Source organism: Gymnogyps californianus, chromosome 5 (genome assembly GCF_018139145.2).
Source record: "Gymnogyps californianus isolate 813 chromosome 5, ASM1813914v2, whole genome shotgun sequence".
Taxonomy (NCBI): Eukaryota; Metazoa; Chordata; class Aves; order Accipitriformes; family Cathartidae; genus Gymnogyps; species Gymnogyps californianus.
The window spans coordinates 40,752,096-40,773,955 of record NC_059475.1 but is presented as its reverse complement, the minus strand read 5'-3'; the positions used below and the strand labels follow the sequence as shown (position 1 = coordinate 40,773,955).

The 21,860-nt window shown below is 34.5% G+C and overlaps 1 protein-coding gene across 2 annotated transcripts; it reads right to left on the bottom strand.

The window, feature by feature from the left end:
- Positions 1 to 166: 166 nt before the first annotated feature.
- On the bottom strand, positions 167 to 20,833 carry G2E3 (G2/M-phase specific E3 ubiquitin protein ligase). 2 transcript variants are annotated; one of them, XM_050898034.1, is made up of 15 exons: positions 20,781 to 20,833; positions 19,639 to 19,736; positions 17,549 to 17,650; positions 16,824 to 16,948; positions 14,955 to 15,120; positions 14,154 to 14,260; positions 12,965 to 13,081; positions 11,498 to 11,622; positions 11,265 to 11,394; positions 10,449 to 10,574; positions 8,956 to 9,266; positions 8,157 to 8,338; positions 7,827 to 7,999; positions 5,327 to 5,526; positions 167 to 4,703 (listed from the first exon to the last, which is right to left on the bottom strand). In XM_050898034.1, exons 1-15 carry the CDS (start codon positions 20,815 to 20,817, stop codon positions 4,471 to 4,473), a joined length of 2,232 nt encoding a protein of 743 aa, XP_050753991.1. In that variant the 5' UTR covers positions 20,818 to 20,833; the 3' UTR covers positions 167 to 4,470. The 2 variants fall into 2 exon arrangements, with proteins under 2 accessions (XP_050753991.1, XP_050753992.1); XM_050898035.1 differs by lacking the exons at positions 167 to 4,703; positions 5,327 to 5,526 and adding an exon at positions 6,846 to 6,898.
- Positions 20,834 to 21,860: the final 1,027 nt, after the last annotated feature.

Here is a 21,860-nt window from a genome sequence, read left to right as displayed (position 1 = left end):
TCAATTTTGGATACAAAGGTATCTGGGTAAACATGCTATAGATGTATATAAAGGGGTATACAGGTACACAAATGAAACTACAGAAAATAGTGATAACACTTCTAGAGCTAAAACCCATTAAATCACCAAAATAAAAACACTGACGAAAGTTACATATTTATTCCAACAGAAATTTAACCCTTTATTGCACTTTGAACATATACATGAGTTCTTTCCCACAATTACTGATTATTTCAACACTGATGCTACACCTGCCAAGTATAATGTTGCTTGAAGATACAACATTTCAGGCACCAATCCTGCAGTTCAAGTTAGAGCTAAAAGTATTTACAAAATTATACTTTCTTGCATAACAGTCTAATTACCATAAGTTTAAAAAGAACTTTGTTTATGCAATACAAAATCAGAGGGTTGCATTGGTTTTTTACAAACATTAATATTCTGACAATGATTTTCTGTATACATATGATTTGACATTTCAGAAGTTTTTGTATTTCCATTTTTCTTTTACCCAACTAGCAATTCCCTTAAGTAAAAAAACCAGTAAACCTTGAGCTTTAAAATGCTTTACTGTATAATACAGAATCAAGATAAACTTTAAAAGCATATTTTGTAGCCTCCAGAGTTGCATTTCCTTCTATTTGAATGAGAATTTTTGGATACTATTTTCAAAATGCACATGCAGAATATGAGTGTGAATTAATGACTAACACTCTGCTCTACATTTTAAATATACCTCTCAAAATCCTCAAGTCTTCCAATCCCAAGACTGAACATCTTAATGAAAAAAGTCAAAGCTACAGCACACGATGATTTAGACCTTAAGTATAAACTGATACTGATTTCTTCTCCTTTTGACTATATTTCACTCATCAACCAGTTAAAAACACTAACAGCTTTTTCTAGTAAGCATCCTTTGCATGGGTGAAAGCAAGTCACAGAAATTTCTTATCCCTTCGTTTTTCAAACATAGATCTAAAATACTTGCGTTTTTGTTTTTTTTTTTTTTAAATTAAGGAGACCATACTAAAATCACTAATACTAATCCATTATTGTTTACTAGAAAATGATCACTCTAGAAAATAAATAGCTTATTCGATGTGCTAATTCCAGATGGAAGCTTAGCGTTTAATGCAGAAACTGCAGGGTGAAGTTCTTTGGCCAAACACAAAGAGGACTGCAATAGTTCTCTTGTGGCCCTGACAAATCTTATAAAAGATGTAACTTCTATAAAAATATATTTAATACACAACAGCTAATGTATATGCACTTATTCTCCTTGTGTTACAGAAATACTGAAAGTAAGCAACTTCCCTAATTTCCTGTTGTGCCTCAGGTTAAAGTTTATGTAAAATGAAAACTACCCAATAATATTGCACTTCAGTGACCTGCTATAGCAATTAAAAACCTGATGGTCATTATAGCTACAGAAATTGCTCTTACGTTTCCAGACAAAAGAGACCTTTCTGTGTTCTGATGGATTGGAAGTCAGCTTATTCAATGGAATTTTAATGAAGTTAGAGTAAATTTAAGATTGGTCTCTATAAATAAATGCTGAAAATGAGCAGAAGAGAGGAAGTTCCTCTCCATAGTAGCATTTAGGAATACAACTTGAATATATCAAGGATTATATTAGAACGTCTAGATGGAGCTGATCAAACCAACAAGGAAAGACAACTTGTCCTGAATGTGTACACATCAGTATTAGAAAATGGGAACAAGTTCTTTGTGAGAAAAATCTTTTCAAGCAATACTAGAGACTAGAGGATTTTATGAATTCCGTGTTTTGATATAGCAGTGTATAGCAGATAGTTTTAAAGTTAACATTTCTTACCGCTGACAGATTAGTTCTACCTTTGTATAAAACCTGTCAACTGCTGAATTCAAAACTAATAAGCAATAAAAGGTGTGAGCCCTATTTTTATCTGTTTTTGAAGCCTTATATTCACATTACCTTATTATTTCTTTCTCCATTGAAGGTTTTAAAATGCAGTTTATTTAGTTCCAAGTTCTAAACCATTTCCCTTGCCACTGCAGGTACCAAAAGTCCAAGCATTGTCCTTTAAAATTATCCACACTCTGCTTGCTACTTCTGCAAGTTCTGTACTTCCCATAAGAAAAATAACATAATATTATAGAAGACATTTATCTCTGACTAGGCAAGAAAAAGGAATACTGCACTGGGTACACCACTCATTTTTAAAGTATAATACTCATTACTATATTTTAAAAATACGAACATACAACATGAATCCTTATTATGCAAATAAATTTGCAACAAACCACCTTCCTTATAAAGGTAACATATCATTCTGAAGGGTAAGACTATAAAGAAGTTATTGGCGGTATGACATTCAAAAATTATGCAAAGACGACAAATGTGGAATATTATTGGAGAAAAAAAATCAGAAGAGAATGAGAAGATGCTTACTATATAAACAAGTCAAATTACATTCTCCAAGAGCTCAAACATTTATTTTAAAGGGGACTTTAATATGCTTTTGGCTCAGAACCAGAAAAACACCACTAGCCCTATCTAAATTTCAAATATTCTTAAATTTCTAATGACAGGCCTTTGATAAGATTGTTTTACCTGTTTGAAAGTAGTCAGAAATGCCTGATCTAAGTCTTGCAATAATTTACTTAGAGATTTTGAAATTAAAAAAAATTTAAAAAAAAAAAGTGGCATGCATGTTTTTGTTACCCAGTGATGGAAATAGGTCTGTATAAAAAAAGATTAGCACCTCTCCCAAGATCAAGAAAGAAAGAGAAGCTGTAGCAGTTTAAGAAAGATTTCAAAATACCTGCATATTGTTAAGTAAACTGTGTAATTTATAAATACGCACCTGCCCCTTTGTCTTTAACCCTTTATAGCATGGTCTCAAATTTAGTAAGTCTTGAGTGCCACTTCAACAGTTCTTGAGTTGCAGTACACTGCTATGTAATTAGCATTTAGTAATACAATTTGTTAATTAGAAAAATACCTGCAGTAAACCATAAACCAGAACCTGAAACCAGACTAGTTTGGATGATTATTTTTTTTAGAAGCACCTATCCATTTATAGTTTACTGTGGATGTACTTTCTTGCCAAGGCATTCAAAAGTAAAGCAATCTTGCTTGTATTTTCAATTAAAAACAAGCTATATTAATAAAAAAGTGTATGATTACTTTCCAGTATTTTGAAGAATGTGGATATAGATATATACAGATATCTATCTATATACATCTATAGCACAACCTGTGTTTGGGACATAGTATAGGTGATCAAACTGACGGGGGGGAAATAGTAATTTCAAAAGAGGGACCTGCATACATTTAAAAAAAAAAAGTACTTAAATGCCCTTTTAGTTTCATAGTTTTAATATTAGTGGCATTAAAGTGTTACCATGTAGGAATTTCACTACTTATCTTTTATGGCTTAATGGTATTTATGCAAATACTGCAGAATTGAAATATATTTTATACAGTTGAAATTGCTCAGAATGCACCTACAATTGAACAGGAAGAGTTTAGACAAAGTTAGAAAAGTGTCAGGCACTGACAAGCTTGATGGTAGACTGCCTTCAGTTTAACAAATAGTTTTAGTGCATATTCCTATGAAAGTACTGACTGCCATGGAAGACAAAGTAACATGGTCTAATGAGCAACAAATTCTTATACTTTCATACTCAACAACATTGTCTAACTCTTATACTTCATTTTGGAAGACCACTTATTGTTGCATATTTAAGATTTACTTCTAGTTTTTACTATTTTAGCTATATGTATAATTAAAAACTAATGTATAACAGTAGAATGCAGAAACGTGTGCAAATGTCAAAGATCTTGTTTAACAACAGAAACTCAAGTTCAACCAGATTTTGTTTTTGCGCCTTATTATTTTGCCTAAGTTTTCTCCAGACCTTAATTATATTTTAATGCACTAACCACAATGACCTTAAAACTCCAAGTTTCTTAACTTTCATAGGTTTGTATGAATCATCAAGACCTAAATGAATCAATATAAAAACAACTACTGAAAAAATATACATGGAACAACTGAAGAACTGCATCACAGTTTTACTTGAGAGAAAGCTCTACAGCAGTTATCTTCAAAATGTACCTGATTTGACTTTGATAAATAAGTTACCGAAGTATGTAATACAATCAACATCCTTACCTGCGGGAAATAGCTAGAATGTTACAGAGTTTGGTAACATTGATACCTGTCTACAGCAAAAGTAGACATTTAAAGTACTTCTGCAAGAGATTGCTGACTCTTTAAGCCAACTTCAAACAGGAAGATGATTCAACAGATAAAGTGTATTTTCATTTGAAAATTGTTTTCCATCTTACAAGATTACTACTTTTAGCATATCTTTGGGGGAAAAGGCTGAGAGCATGCTGTCCAAAAATACAGTAGCGATTCGCAAGCAGACGTTCCTGCAGAAAATTGAAGTTTCCAACATCCAGTTTAGTAGCAAAAATATTTATTCTCTTTCAACTCTTAGTGTGTTTCTGATGGTGACCTCCATTTTATTTTTAAACTGCTCGTATGTCTTTGTTATAGGGAGCTCTAAGCAATTAAGGAGTCTGTTTCCAACAGGATACCTTATATGCAAAAATTTAATAGTAGGTTCTGGATCAAAACCAATAGGCGGTATAGAAAAAGAGCCTGTTACGAAGAGCAGAATATCCTCCAATGTCACTACAGACTCACCACCTAGAAAAATAGGATTAGGTTGTATCATTTATTGCCTATTACCCATAACCATTATCCTGCATATTAAGTGTTAGAGGAAAACAACCCTGAAATCAGGAAACCCAGATCAATACGCTGAATGAATATGCAGTTATATGGCCAAATAACAAAAATTTTAGCAAGAAAAAGCAACTTGGGTTAGTTCTTAAGTAAGTTCTTAAGAAAAATCTTAAGTGAATAGAAAAAAAACCCCTCTTCTGCAAGAAGAGACCACTATTTTCTATCTTTTTTGAGACACACACTATCTAATAAGAATAAGTTCACAGCAAAGCTGGAGAGAGGAGATTAAAGGATTTTTCTCTACCACTCAGGTTGTTTTTTTTTAAAAAAACAAACCTCACAGGAGTTCCAGTACCAATCTTTCAGATATTTACCCCTCTCAAGTTTGATTATAATTGGGCAACAGTTTCAGAAATTATAATTAGTAAGGAAGAGGGGGAAGAAGGAACAATTAGGAACTGACAGTGACCTCAAAACCTTCACTTATTTACCCCACTGAACTCTAAAAACCAATTCCTATATGTATACCAGCAGCTAAATACCCTGAACAGGGAAGGGGGAAAAGAAAAAAAAAAATTACTTACTTTCCACATCTTGCAAATAACCCATCCAAAAATCAGCACCTTCAACTTTATTTACATCTGATGAGGAATGGATTGTAAAGAGATCACAAATAATTTCTGCTGAAAGTCTTTCAGGTTTGTGGCACAATATACTAGAGAACGCATCCGGATGCATTTGCATTTTCTCTAGCACACCAAGAGTTTTCAAACCTTGCCTAAAACTAGGAGGAGAAAAAAAAGAGCGAGCATGCATCAGAAAGCCAGTAGGTAACTAATTGTACTCTACATTTTAGAAAGCTGTAAGACTGGACATAGTAAAGGTTCCCATCTGCAGTCTCCAAGTCTTGTCAATAAGGTGTACGTAGTAGTCTCATTTTATTTTAATCTTGAAAAATGCATTTAAGTCTAACAATCTAAGTGTTTCTGTGGAGCTTTTCGGGCAGATGAAAGAAATACCAGTGATATGCAGAAATTGACTTTATTTCCTGGTACTTGACGGTATGACCATGGTTTATTTTTATGTAAGAACATACTGAATTTTTCTTACAAATATGCCTTTAGAAAACACAGTTTAAATTCCTTGTCCCTAGGCAAAATGAGGTGTCTTAAAAGATAGCCTTCACTTGACTTCTGCAGTCTGCATGTGTTTACATGCTATTATTTCTCCCTGTGGCAAATGCAGACAACAGTATCCTGGGCAGCATTAGGAATCATGGTGCCAGCAGGTTAAGGGAGATGATCCTTTCCCTCTGCTCAGCACTGGTAAAGCCACACTTGGAGTGCTGTGTCCAGTTCTGGGCTCCCCAGTACAAGAGATACATGGACATACTGGAGAGAGCCCAGCAGAGGGCCACTAGGATGATTAAGGGACTGGAGCATAACCCTATAAGGAAAGGCTGAGAGAGCTGGGACCGTTGAGCCTGGAGAAGAGAAGGCTCAGGTAGAATCTCAATGTGTAGAAGTATCTGAAGGGAGTGTGCAAAGAAGTCAGAGCCAGGCTCTTTTCAGCAGTGCCCAGTGACAGGACCAGAGGCAATGGGCACAAACTGAAACACAGGAGGTTCTGTCTAAACATCAGGAAACACTTTTTTTTACTGTGAGGGTGACCGAGCACTGGCACAGGTTGCCCAGAGAGGTTGTAGAGTCTCCATCCACGGAGATATTCAAAAGCTATCTGGACACAATCCTGGGCAACTGGTTCTAGGTGGCCTGGCTTGAGCAGGGCGTGGTGGACAAGATAACTTCCAGAAGTCCCTCCCAACCTATATACCAATCTGTGATTTAACTCAATTTTCTTTTTTTTTTTTTTTTTTTTTAGAAACAGCTCTGCAGGTTGAAAAAATTTCACTAGTTACTGTGTACTGGATAAGAACATTTCAAGCAACTGGCTTTACAATTTAACCACCATGTTAAATCAGAATTCAAATCTTACTGAAGTTGTTTACTCATCATTTCTTAGATATCGATAGGCTGAATCAGTAAAATTTGGAATAAACATGTTGAAAGTGTACAGTCAGTGGTGTAGAACATTAACAGCTGAAGTGACTCTTTACTTACTCTCAGTCCTTGATATTGAGTACAGCAAAAGTTTGCCTGTCAATTTTGCACATTTTAAGCCCACCTCCAAAAATGCACAAACCACATTTTCCCATAAACAGGCTACTTATTACCTTTCACTTTTTAACTGACTAGTTTTAAAATGTGATATAGATTGGTCAAATATGCCACAGAGGGCCCTGACTGAAAGACTAATTTCTCTCAACTTTGTTAAAAAAATCCTCACATTCAAAATTCTGTTTCATAGCTCTTGGAGATTCAGTTGATTCAAATTTGTCAAAGATAACACCATAAATGTGTTAAGTATAAATCCAACTATACTTGCTGGAAAAATTAGCATCCAATGCCTTTTTGCTGAGCAGATGAAGAATGCAAATTGGAAGTAAGGTCAGAGACCAATCAAAAAATAGTCAACAGCTGCAACTTTCCCAGCTATTTGAAGTCATCACTACCTCATGGAAACACCAATGCAATGCTTACATTCGAAGCAGGCCAACTTACACTTGTGCACATTATCGCCCTCCTAATGGCACACACAAACTCCCTAATTAGAACTCTGGAAAACTCATTTAAATTCTAAACATATGTTTAACACTTCTAAAATTTAAAGATTCTAAATTCGAGCAATTCTGTATTAAAAATGAACATAAGCTAGAGAAATTTTGTAGTGCAAAGGTCTTTGTCATGCTATAGTTTACAACTGTGAATCTGTCCTCTTCATGAGGTTGAAAAAGGAATGTGACTAAGGAGAAGAGGAACGGAGCGGTTATGTAGAGAAATAATTTCAGTCTTTCAGTTTAACTAACTAATTAACAGTTGCTACTGAATCTACTGAAAATTACAGTACATTTCATTGGTTTAAATGGAGAATAAGAACATGTGAAAGTTAGTTTTAGCAACATATTATTTAGTATTTCAGTGAAGAAAAAAATCCAGGAAGTTTGAAAACTCAAACAAAACAAACCTTTCCAAGGGTGAAATAATTCTCTTGATTACATGATGGATCAATATGTCATTCACCAGCATATTCTTATCACACAAAGCTGTTATAGGTCTTAAACATCCAGCAGCAGCAAGGAATTCGTAACAGTCATGTATCGTAGACTGTAGGCTGGACAGACTATTTGCATATTTTATCTGTATCAGAAGATAAAAGTTAGGAATGTTTACTACATGCGTGTGTGTATATAAAAAAATAAGCTTCTTAATTTGAACTAAAGTTATATTCAATGAGCCCTTTATCTCCAAATATAGTCTTGAACAAGAATTTGCCAGTAAGTTTAGTTTTATTTACCATTTTTATTGTTTTTGCTACATCAACATCAGCAACATCTTCCAAAGCTGGCTTCACGTTCTCTGGACCATAGACAAGACAATTGAACAGTGTTTTGGAAAAGAAACCAGGAGATGGGCCACCGTGAACCAGAGAAACTGCAATCATTTTACCAGCTTCAAAATAAAGATTCTCTTTTACAGCTGCAAATGAAAAAAAATATATTTACTACATATGCATAAAAATCATTTGTGATCCTCAACTTTTTATGGAAAATCTCATAATGCAATTCCTTCTTACTTTAGGAGATGCAACAAATGAGGTTTGCCATCTCCTGCTGGTTGAAACAATAAGACTGGTATTTTTTACATATCTACATATGTAAAACATGTATACATATTTTCACTGTCAAGGTTTGGGAGGAGATGTGATTTCCTCTTCCACTTTGTATGCAATGCACATTTAATTCTGAAGCATAAGAACTCAAAGCAGCTAACCTGGGTCTTTAGGGAGCATGCTATCAGAGATAATGTTCTAGAAATTTGAGGAAAGGAACAAATACATTAATTAAAAAGTTCCAAGTCTAATTATAGGCTATTTTTTTTCCTTGGTTGTCATCAACTTTTCCAACTAAACCAATTTTTTTTTATTACAAATCCACCCCCCACCCCCCTTTAGAATTGAAAAGCAAAAAAATTCAAAAACCAATTTCTATCCATCAGGACTATAATTGTGAACTGACAATCATACTGGCTGAAGATTTAAAAATCTTTCAAGTTACGTAGTTCTTAATGTATTTTTGAACAAAGCATTTAATTACCTTGAAAATCAAAGGACAAGTTCTTTGCAGAAGTGCCCTCAAACAATGATGAATTCTGAAGGTGAAGCATTAATAATTGGAAGAAACGGTGTTTTGATGCAGCAGAAGTATCTGTCTTTGATCTATTTTTACAGTTTGTAAACTTTATTTCAATGGTGTTTGTAGGACTGAAGTTGCGCTGTCTAAATCCTTTTAAAGCACTATTCCAGATATTTTCTGCATTGATATTAAGCCTTGTAGTTTTTGTATTAACTTGTAGCTTTAACTCCTTCAGTATATTAGAAACTTCCCTTCTTTCCTTTCTTAAATGCCTACAAGAAAATTGCACATATTTTCAGATGAAATCTATACTTCATAATTAGCAACAGTTATACAGGAAACATCCTAAAACCTATTATGAAAAACACCTCTTTAAACACTTTAGTACATTTAGGTATTGCCTAAATTATATCAGTAAAATATTTGGTGTAGATTCTTCATATTTTAACTCTGTAGTGGCAAATTTTAAAGTACCTCTAAGAACTAGAAAAAGGAGGTAGAAATAATTACCTTGGCATAAAATGAATAGTTGTTTTCTTAATTCAATTACACCAACATAGTGACAAACAATTCTCACACCATCATTCTACATTTGAACAATGTGAAACAAGTGAGAAATTGAAAAGCTTACCATGTTTGTGTTAAAGAGATGTTTTGCAAACAAATTAGAACACACTGTCAACTGTTCACTAATATTTAATCTTTGTCACTATAATCAAAAATACATTTGAGTAGGGAGAAATGTTGCAGTTCTCATTTAAAAAAAATAAGACACCAGTCTCAATAAGATCCCTTCTTTGTTTTCTAACTTGAAACCAAAACTATTTCAAGTACCCTACCTCCTAGAAGTAACTAATTCCCTCATCAGAATTTTTAGCACATATTACAGGTAGAATTCATAAATTAAGTACTCACAACAAGACAAAGAAATTTGTATCCTTAAACTGAATATTCTGTATTAAAACATGTCATTTTACCACTGATTTTAGCATAATCATGAACTATTCCTATGATACAAATGCAAAAACATTGAAAATTCAGGACATCTAATTTGAAGGAAGTAATGAGGATTCTTTTTATGCCCCCTTTTCTAAAGAATGGCTAGCTATGCTTTGGTAAGGACAAATATGCATTTCTGGGTTTTGATCCCCTCAGTACCTAACCTAAAAAAATCTCAATAGGTATCATTCTTTTCTCCTCACTCCCCTCTACCATTTAGAAACAGCAGAAGCCTTTATCAAGTTACGACTTCAGCTCTTCAGTGTACTCATTCGATTTTTCCAGTGACTATATATACACGCGCACACACAAGTATATGTAGTCACTATATATATATATATACACACACACACGCCCCACATATATATATACACACACACACCACCCTGTAGGAAATATGGTATAAAGCCATGTGCTAGAATACTCTTCAATGTAAGAAAAATAGAAGAAAATACTTTTTGCTCAGGGACCAGTTCCTGTTTGACATCAGCGGAGATAAGGACATCGTCACTCTGTGGGATGCTGGAAGTTCTAGGCGTGAGCAGGGTGACAAGTTGTTCTGGCACATTATCTTTGGTGATCTGTAAGTCAAACCAGTATTTTAAGAAGAGATACAATTGAAGAATGCATAAACGCTTCTTATTTGAAGGTAGCAATATAATTTCCCCCTATTTCAGTACTGAATCTCATTTGTATGTTCATTTACATGAAGCCTATCAGTGCCTGAACTACAATTTTTAAAATAATAATTCACTATGTGGTGGTTTTAGGATCTGTTTTCAGTTGCACCCCATACACGAGATGGAAGTCCTGACTGATACAATAAGTAAAAACTAGAAGTATTAGTTTCTACAGACTTGAAAATTTTTTATTACAGCAGAGGAAAACATTATTTATATAAATGTCTCCGTAAGCTAGATTTCTAGCACACTATTAACATAGGAAAAAAACCTGATAAGCAACCTTAGCTTTAAGTTTTGCCATTTGTATATTCGAAGTTACCTCTAAATTGTTAAGATTCCTTTTACAAGGACCTAATTTTATCAAACTAAAAAGTGGTTTACATGCCACTGAATGTGAATAACTATGGCAAATTTACAAGAGTTCATGGCTTACTCAGAAAACTTCAATCACTAAACTTTACTCCAATTTTATTCAATTTGCAATTTGGTGTAAGAAGTTTCTCCTATGGAATAACCCATCACCTCCTCATGTTTAAATACTAATTTATGTTATAATCAGTTTCTGCTTGAAAACAGAAAATTACACACTGGAGAAGAAAATTGTGTTGAGATCCAGGTGACTGCCGAGGGCACTTCGGAGACGGCTCTTCCAGCAAACAAGTCCCATCTGTCTTTTCAGAGGTAGCCAAAGAACGCTTTTTCTGTTTGCTATAGTTCCCTGTATGATTAAATTATATTAATTTAGTGAATTTGCTAGCTGTAAAATACACAGTATTAAAATTTGTCATTTTAAGAAGTCACTGTCACATCCATAACTTTACCTGATTTTGCAAAGATACTTCTGCATTCCATGCACTCCCAGTTTTGCTCCCATGACTTCATAGATGAACAGGCCAAATGAGTTCCACGGGAACCACAACACTGACAACGCTTTATTTCCCATTTACTAAAATTAAAAAGTTATGTATTTAGAATTAGACAGAAGAATGAAGCTAGTTAAACCAAAGAATATTCAACAGTAAGCGTAATCGAGACACTAAACTAACAAAGCATGATTTTATCAATCTGGTAGGACTGTATATAATCAAGGGGAACGTTCTTCAGACAAGACATACTCACAATTCCTGGCTGCAACAAGAAAAAAAAAAGCTACCCATGTTCCAGCACCTTGTATTGAAAGAGGCTACGAGTTAGTGTGCTCCCCTGCCTTGAAGTCAGTAGCTTGCAGCCAATATTTTCTCCTCATGTTGCTAGCCAGCAACATCTTCTGTATTTTATGGGTATCCACCATTCAGCTTTTCCAAATGGTAAATTTTTTAAAGGAGTATATCTGATTATTCTTACACATTCTGAATAAGACTTTTCATTAATGACAGTGTTAAGTATCTGTTAGGTTTTTGTCTAGATTTCTTCAATTTTGCTTAAACATACAATGGAACAAAGTGACTGGTATTAGTTCAAATATTGGAAGCCTAAAGGTAAAACTCTTAAAGGCAAAGTAAATCCTGAGGTGCACACATACCATGAATGAACCAAGCAATGTTTGGTCAAATCTGTACAAAGCAAAGTTAATGTCTACAGGGAGCAACCTACCACAGTACTACAGAAACAAGTCTTCAAAGCAGAGGCTCTGAACACCTTTGAGTATACTCATGCCAATGGAAGATATACATTTTAGAAGCACACAAATAAAACAAGAAAGAATGCAGAAAATGAACTTGTTAATCAAAAATCAAGCCAGTAGAACAGAATAAATCCTTTTACATGATTGCTCAAGCCTCTCATTAAGCTATGAGCAATATTCTAGCTGCCATTTGCATGCAGAGGGCTAGCTTGCAGCTAGATTGATTTTACACAGCTAGTTAATTTTCAGCTAAGTCTAGTACTTTAATGAATTTCTTGTAAAGGTATTAAGTATTGTAACAATTATTAAATTGTTGAATTAAGAATGAAAGATACACAACATTAGTTTAGACACATGCTATTCTACATGTTATATGGATGTACAAATTCTACTTCAGCTCTGTATCAAATGAGAACAAGGACAAGATAACATAATCGATTGGTTTGGTTTTCTTGGCTTTTATAACCTGATTAAATTAGAGAAAATCAGTATTGAAATATCATGATTATAGGGAGTAAACCACACATTTTATTTGGACACGGTGTCGTGGCTTGACATTAAAACCTGATACTGAAAAGTATTAAAGCATTTAAATACAAAAAAACCCCAAACCACCAAAGAACTATTCCATCCTAGGTTATACCTTCCTGCAAAAGTGTCATACCTATCAGGTTCATTATAGTCTCTTCCTTTCTTGCAGAGACATCTTTTAATGTCACAGTGTTGATAACATTGCAGTAGGTCTTGATATGCATTCTCTTCAAGTTCCCAAGATGCATCCCTATAAACAAGGCAGAAGATCTGTTATTACAACTGTATTTCTAATTGTTTAAATGGGTTACTCTGTCTTTAGAAAAGATGTAATAACCACATGAAGATATTTCAATCATGTAATGTTCTAGGCAACAGCTAGACAACTGAGAGGGGGAAGAAAAAGTCTAGGAACAAAAATAATACTATAAAATACACAGACAGACTTTTTCTTGTGTACAGTTACTTTGATTAAAGTATTTATTATTTTTTGCATGACCTCAGTGCACGTTTGCTCTGTTTCATATTATTCCGCTTTCTCTCTCACAGCGGACATGGATATTTGTTTTGGCAGTCTACTCAAGTTACCACTGAAAACGGTCTCATGAAAAGTAACTCAGAAATTTCCAGGCCAGTACAGCAAAGTTCATCAAGTATTTTGACTCTTCTTCCTCTCCAAAATCTTGAGCTTCTGTCTCCAGAGGGAATTAATGGTAGTCTCTGAAGAGACTAATAGTTATTAAAGAATAATACTTCTAACAAAGAAACATCATTCTGATCACTTTCTGTCTTATTTTGAGCCCCATCAAATGGTGGAAACTTATGAAAAACAGCTCAGAATTTTAGAAGCAGTTGCTTTAGTTAGCATACTAAACATTTCCTTAGCAATCCCTTGGGAGAAGATGGAAGCTGTATGGCCGAGTAATCAGTCAGTTATAATACTGTCTGGACGGAAATTCAGATAATTTAAAAACTTGGGCACAGAAAATACACTTCTTAGACACCTCTATGTTAATGCGAAATTATTGTATTTAAGAAGTGTTTTGATCTTTTAAATAGGTCCCTGGTTGAATCATGGCATTAAAAATGACTTTTCAGAGCTTCCTGCTTTATGTTTGCAATGACTAATTTGGCCTCTGACAATTTTTATGCGTAACTAAAAGGAAACAGGCTACTCCTTACCAAACCAAACAATTCTACCATTGAAGGCAGAACTGAGGTTTCACATAGTAACAGATGCAGTTCTATAGAATAAATAAAAAATGGTTTTAACACCCTATAAAAGTTTTTATAGAAGAGTGATTATTTACAAAATTACTTACTTTTCTGGAATGTGTATGCCCATTCTCAACATTTCTTTCTGAAATTTGTCCTTGTTATTACACACTGTGCACCTAAAGAAAAATATCCCAGCACTCAAAGCTTGATACTGTGTCAAGAAAAAAAACAGAACAAAAAACCAAACCAATTATTGAATTACTACCATCCTTAGGATGCCAATAAATAACGCCTTAATATCTATAACCATTACATTCATGGATACTGTCCTGACACGGATGTTAAAGCTGACATCAATCATGATGTCACTTGACATTGAAGCAAATAGCGAGCATTTTCTGTTCTTTTAAAGGACAAGAGCTCACATGCTAGAATCAGGTTCATAAACAAAAGCAGAATCCTTTTTCAGTCAACCCCTCCAGATCTAGAATGAGTTTACAAAGAACCTTGTAACTTTTTCCGCCTCTGGACTTAGGCAAAGAGAACTGATGATGGATAAATGACATTTTTAGCATTTAGATTCTGCATATGACTTGCAAGAAGGCAACTACCTAGGTTGGACTTCAGTTCCTAAAAATAACTAAAGGCGCGAAGTGTATCACACATGCAGAAACGGGGGGGCCCGCAGAATTAACAGCGTAAAAAAAATCCTTCTTGTAAGACACTAGTCTCCAAACCACAATTTTAGCATTGTCCTTCAAACCTAGTATATTGCCATACCTACTGCCTACATTAACCCTAAGCAATTTTACACAATTTTAAGCAACTGTTCCATTATTTTTAAACACAACAGAAACGTGATCTCTGTGGGTGCAAAGAGAAAAGAAAGGGAGAACCTGTGTTACCTGCAAACATTCTCGATGAAACCAAGCGTTTTTACAGCAAGGACTCTTCAATACAGTGTACACTGGAAGCTGTTCAACCAAATCCAGGCATATTGTACACTGTGAAGTTCCTCTAGATTCTTTATCCAGAAACTTTTGGACTGGTTTATGTTCCCAACAGTAAGATCTAAAAATAATAATTTAAGGTTCCCTTATCAATACAACATTTTAAGAACCTTCCTCATAAAATTTGAAGATAGCAAAATGAATTCCCTATTATATCTGTTTTTCATGAATAAACGCTGTGCAACAAGCTAAAAAGGCAGCCACGTACTGGTTTTGGCTGGGATAGTTAATTTTCTTCATAGTAGCTTGTATGGTGCTGTGTTTTGGATTTGTGATGAAAACAGTGTTGATAACACAAAGATGTTTTAGTTATTGCTGAGTAGTGCTTACACAACATCAAGGCCTTTTCTGTTTCTCACACTGCCCCATCAGCAAGTAGGCTGGGGGTGCACAAGAAGCTGTGGGGGGACACAGCTGGGACAGCTGACCCCAACTGACCAAAGGGATATTCCATACCATGACGTCAAGCTCAGCAATAAAACTGAGGGAAAGAAGGAGAAAGGGGGGGACGTTCAGAGTCACAGCATTTGTCTTCCCAAGTAACTGTTACACATGATGAAGCCCTGTTTTCCTGGAGATGGCTGAACACCTGCGTGCTGATGGGAAGTAGTAAATGAATTCCTTATTTTGCTTTGCTTGTGCATGCAGCTGTTGCTTTACCTATTAAACTGTCTTTATCTCAACCCACGAGTTTTCTCACTTTTACCCTTCTGATTCTCTCCCCATCCCGCCGGGGGTAGCGAGCAAGTGGCTGTGTGGTGCTCTGCTGCCTATCAGGGTTAAACCACAACACACATGTAAACAAATGTATCTAACAGAGCAAGTCAATAGAACAATAGCGAGGAAGAAGCATGTTGCCAACTGATGCTCTGTAAATTACAGAGATCATATACTCCCTTTCTCTCAAAACTTCTTTTGGTCCAAATAATGTATTTCCTGTCCTCAGAACCTCAAGTTCTTCCTATATTTCAATGTTACTATGATGTTAAAGGAGCAATTTTGAGTTTGCACATAAATTTTATAATTTAGCACATTTTCAAAGAAATAAGATAGCCAAGAAATGCAGCTCTAGAAGAAACCTTTCTGAAAAACCATTACTTTTACACGGCTTGACTTAATAAGTCATTTAATAAAGAAGTTAAAGTGCCCGCCAGACTGCAATCCACCGACCCTACAAACTCAACTTACAGTAGGCAGAATAAAGCTGTTATCAAATGCACTCAAGAGTATTTTGACTACAGCCAAGATGCTGGACAGATGATAGTAAAAGAACGGTTTTTAGGCATTTGATAGTAAACCCATTTCTCCTGCAGTCCATCTCTAATAAGCAGATCTAGAAGTCTTGTGCTTTGAAACATGACAGAATGGCATACAGTGTGTTTTGACTGCTGAGAGAGATAGGCAGCCAAACCATTGCCATTTCAACAAAGGCAGAGGAGGTAGGCAAACAAAAAACCAAAACCAGCCATTTTGCAGTTTATTTCAGAATTTAGGATTTAATGCCCAATTTTATAAACAATTTCACTACTTGTAGAAGCATGAAGTTCTATCTTTAAAAGCGTTGAGAATTTAGTTTAGAGGTACTAGGTATGCAATAACTGCTTGGCCTTCATGTTTTCCACAAATGAGATGTTTTTTCTTAGATAACCCAGATATCATTTATAATTAACAGCCTATCCAATGACAACCCATGAAAAAACAAATCACCTCCTGTATAAATATAATGAATTGAAAATGAAAAAGCAGCAAAACCCCAGAACTTACCTGAAGTCTTCCATGAACTGGAAAATACATTCCTTTTGTATCCCACAAGGAAAATGGTAACTTCGTTTGCATTTGGGAGCTACACATCCAATTGAAGCACCCTTTTTCTTACAGATATTACATTTCTAGGAATAATTTATTTTAGAAATAACAGAATATTAACATCTAAAGTCTAAGTAAAATTACAGGAATTAAACCGATAGAAAAATTATGAAGTGTGTAAGAAAGAGTATCAGCCAATAGACTGTAACTGTGACAAGACTATTGTGTTTTAGCTCTATTTCAACGAGTAAAGACATATAGTTATTTCACAGACTTTGATTATGTATTGTTTTATATACACGTTGACTTGTGACACGTAAGCCAAAATACAAGTTATTTTACCAGTACCTATGGTTTAGTTGCATCTATAGAATTATATAATGTCAGCTTGAGGCTCAGCATAATGTGAGGTGTTATGCGTCTGTAATTTGCTCTTATTCATTTATCTGCAATATACCCAGGAAACAAAAGATATTAGCAAACTTCTGCAGGTTTTATTGTCCCTTGTGGCTTCCACAAACCCAGTATACTTGTTACTTAAATGTAAAATTCAGATACTTGAATGGGCTCAGCACAGTGCCCATTGGAGAAAGAAAAGACGACAAAACAAACCCCACAGGTGATGCTAAGTGCACTTAAATGTTACTTTCTTCCCTTGTAAATACCAAAGACTTCATTCTTACCAGTTTTGCAGCTCTATTTACTTCTTTTCTAATATCTGTGATTAAGAATCCATCTACACCTTCATCTTCTTCCCCTCTCTGCCAAATGCCACTTGACATCAACTATGAAAACAAATTAAGTATTTTAAAACATTCACCCACCTAAAGATTTAAAATTACCTACACTGTGTTTGTCAAGTAAGAGAGAAGTTTAGTCTAACAAAGCTTGTGTGCAAACATTTTAATGATTAAAAAACTGATCCAAAACATCTATATATTTGTCTGATATGACACAATAGGGAATACTAACCAGTAACATGAAAATAAATATTTCATAACATCAAAGTTGTATGTAATACTGTAGAGCCCAAGATGGTGTATTTTACCTTCCTTTTTGAAGTGTATGGACTATTCAGATAATTGTCAAACAATTACTTTCAGGATATAAAACTTCAGAGGAAGTAAAATTAAATTAGTTTAGTTAATGTGAATGACAATTGTGCTGTGGAGATAATGAAGCACAGTAGGAAGTATCTGTACTGAAGTGCAACCTAAGAGGAAAAGTAATTCACTTTAGAGGAGAATTAAATAAAAACAGAATCAAGTAACTAGGCAAGTCAGAAGAGCCTGATGGTAATTTAGATTAAAGTTACTAAGTAAGGCAGTTACGTCACAAATTTCAAATAACTAGTTTCACAACTTGATGCCTCCTATATTCTTTACAATCTCATTTTATAATTTCAATACAGCACCATTTTCTAACTACAGTTTTATCAATATTTTAGTCAAATAAATGTAAAATTTTATACCAAAACCAATTAAGAATATATTTTTTCCAAATGTGAGACATTTGGCAAAGAAAAATGAAACTGCACCACTAACTGGTCTCTTTTTAGAAGAACTCTTTTCTTATACAATATTCACTATATTTAAGTGAAATCACAGGGTTTTGTTTGTTTGTTTTTAAAAAGAAGTAGGGACCAAAACCTAAGAGATGACTGCAGGAAGCTCATCACAGTAAAATATCTTATAAATCGTAAGGCTCAGTGTTGCAAGCATGCCCTTTCCTAGCTGTTCTGCTCCATCAGGAAAGAACTTTTCCTATCATTTCATATGGCCTTATGTATGAGACAAAATTATCATGAACAGACCTCAATTTCCTTCCAGCTGCTTAAAATTTATTTAAGAAAAAAAAAATCTATCTTTATGTAACTTCAGAAAACCTCCACTCTGCCTAGTCTTTAAAGGATTCAATATCCGACCTATTAAGCCATCGGCGATCAACACAATCTTTAAAGAACTGGTTGAGAAAACAAACAAAGAAAACCCCCAAATTGTTCCTGATATTCTTGAGACTGTTTTTTTTAAACTTGGGGGAAAATTTCAAAATATATTTATTAACAAACAAACAGACCCTGATTTTTTTTTTTTTTAAGTAGTCATTATTTTAAAGACCTGCAAAAATTTAGAGTTTGAAAGGTAGTTTAAGTATACCTTTAAGAATATGAATCTTGGAAGATGTCAAGTGTGATAACAAAAAGACACTCAACTATAGTTTATATCCATAGCTTTGTTCAAATTATAAGCTTTTACTAAATAATACGGTAGCTGTATATGATCAGTAGGGTGCATATTACTAAACTGAAAAGTAGGACTATTTCTGAAGTGTTACAATGCCCTATGTAATGTCAGAGAATAACTACAGCCAAAGAAGTAATGAGAAACGAGGAAAAAAGACAACTTTTCTCTACTTTTTCCACAAGGGGTGGAATTTTCACATTCCAAATTTTGAAATCACACTACTCTTACAGAAGGTGCAATCTGTTCCCTTTCTCTTAACATGTACCTCCATTGCTATGATAGGTTGGGAGAACTAACTAATTCATTTAAATGGATCATGAACAGAGTTTAGCTTTGAATAAAGGCTTGTTGAGATTTATTTATTTCATCTGCTGCAAGGCTACAAGTTAAAGCTGACAGTTCAAGCTTTACAACAACAAAACTGTTACAACAACTGTTTGGACAGGTTATTACTATTTAATACTTGTTGCATGTACTTTTTTTTTTCCAGTTAAAATAGACAGGCTCCAAAATCAATACCACATACTTACCAAACAGTAATAATGAACAGTGAGATTGTATTCCACATAGGTCCTTTTTTCTCCATACTTTTCAGGGCAGTCATCTGTCCGTCCACAGAGTACACAGACTAAAATACAGAATCACGGTTATAATAAGTGAATGTACTGGAATTACTATGGATCAGCTGTAGAGCAGTAACTTTCATCTCTTTTAATCACAAGCATCTTGCAGTAGATTACTGGATAAAGGACAGTAGATACCCCTCTCTCCTTAATGTTGAATTCCATAGTAAATACAGAAGAGGGTACTATTTGTTCCTTCTCTAGTTCCTAAAGAGAAAATACTTTACCAGTCCCACCTGCTGCTGATTCAGGAGAGGGCTATCACCCAAGCTAAATTCACAAGCCGATTGTGCTCCCAAGTGAAATGTTCTTCCCAAAACACCCAACGATAATTGTCAAATGGCCAACAATGTCCAGATGCGCGCGAAATAGGTCATCTAATTGTTTTTAGTATTGTACATAAAGACATCACCATATTAGAATCCATGAAGCAACTTAACTGTTTCTTTGTATACTTATGTGATAACCTTTGTGAAAAGTATATGAATGGTATCCTGACTGTATCAAGTCACATGCTACCAGTGCTTTTAAAACGTATGCTAGTTTCAAAACGTTCAAGGATTTGAGAAAACATTGGAATCAACTAAAACCTTGAGGATTTCCCCATTTCTGCAGTTCCTAGTCCACTAACATACTTCCACAGACATTTAATATCTTCCCTTCAATTCTCAATAGATATGCAAGATACATTTTCAATATTCTAATCAAGAACAGTCATAGTAGCGACGACAACAGAGGTAGTGCTTCAGCCTAAGAAAGTCTTGAATGATACATCTCAAACACAGCTGTGTGATTTGGCAGCTGAATTCCAAAGGTTACTTTCTTAAAACATCTGCAGAAAAGACTATTTTTAAATGTTCCAATTACAGCAAACAAATCCAAGGAAGTTTACAAGTTATTTCTTTTTCATTCCCTGAGACAAGTGGTTCCAACACAATTTGATTACTGAAAATCCACCTGTTCTTTGAGCCCCAATAAAGCAAGTTATAATTGGTATTATATATGCAGATTAAAGACTTCTATAACTATTTAATAAAAACCTTACTTACATGGACTTTGAATGTCAACATTATTGTTTTTACTCATCCTAAGTTCTTCTGGCTGTCTGTCATGAAAAAGAAATGAGGTGTTAAATACATCTAGTGCATTAACAATGACCATTATATACCACTTTTACATTTTATTTTAAATTGAAAAAAACTTCTAAACTCAGTAAAGTAAAAATGGGATCAAGAACAAAAGAATACTGTAATTCAACTGTTACTGTGAGAGATAGGGGTTCAGAAAGCAGGATGCAAATATTCAGAAAAAATATGCCCAGACTAATGAAACATGCAGCAACTTTTAACTATTTCCCCAAACTATCAAACAAAGTATTTTATTTTCGAAAAAGAAAATAAAAAAGTCCAATGCAACAGCTAGTTATGTATAGACTTAATTGTACAGAAGAGTTTGTAGTTATTTAAAACATCAGAAATAATGATCCAAGGACAACCAAGGAAGTGGCAGTGACTCCTGCTCAAATAAAGATTATATTAACGTGAGGAACTTGGAAGAAAAAATTAACTGGGTAGGATAGTGACATAACTATGAAGATAGTCTCCATTGTTTGGAGAAAATGCAGGATCCTGGCCTAGTCAAAGAAATCCTGATCTAAGGTCAAAAAAAAAAAAAAAATTAGTGAGGAATCCAAAACAGGGACATGCATACAGGGGAATTTACACCATTTAGAACTATGTATTTTACATTCTGAAGTGGAGAGTAATTTATTTAGAAACGTTGACCTAACCCACATTTCTTTCAAATATCACATGCCCCTAAAAATTAGATCCCCAAGATACATTAACATGGATATACTGGGAGCTGGCCTTTACTGCATGCCACACCATGCATCCTAGCCCACCTTGGGAAAAAAAAAAAAAAAAAACCAAAAAACCAAACCATGTTTCTTCACCGCACCACTAAGATGATTATTCTTTCTCTAGTGCAAAGCAGAGCCCTTTTAGGAACATATCTGTAGATCTTTGACTTGCCTTCTCTTAGGAAGCTGAAGAAAGCATTACATAAGTTTGGTAAGACAAGAATCACAGGTCATTGCCTGCAGATCCATGCTTGACCTCACAGGTAGG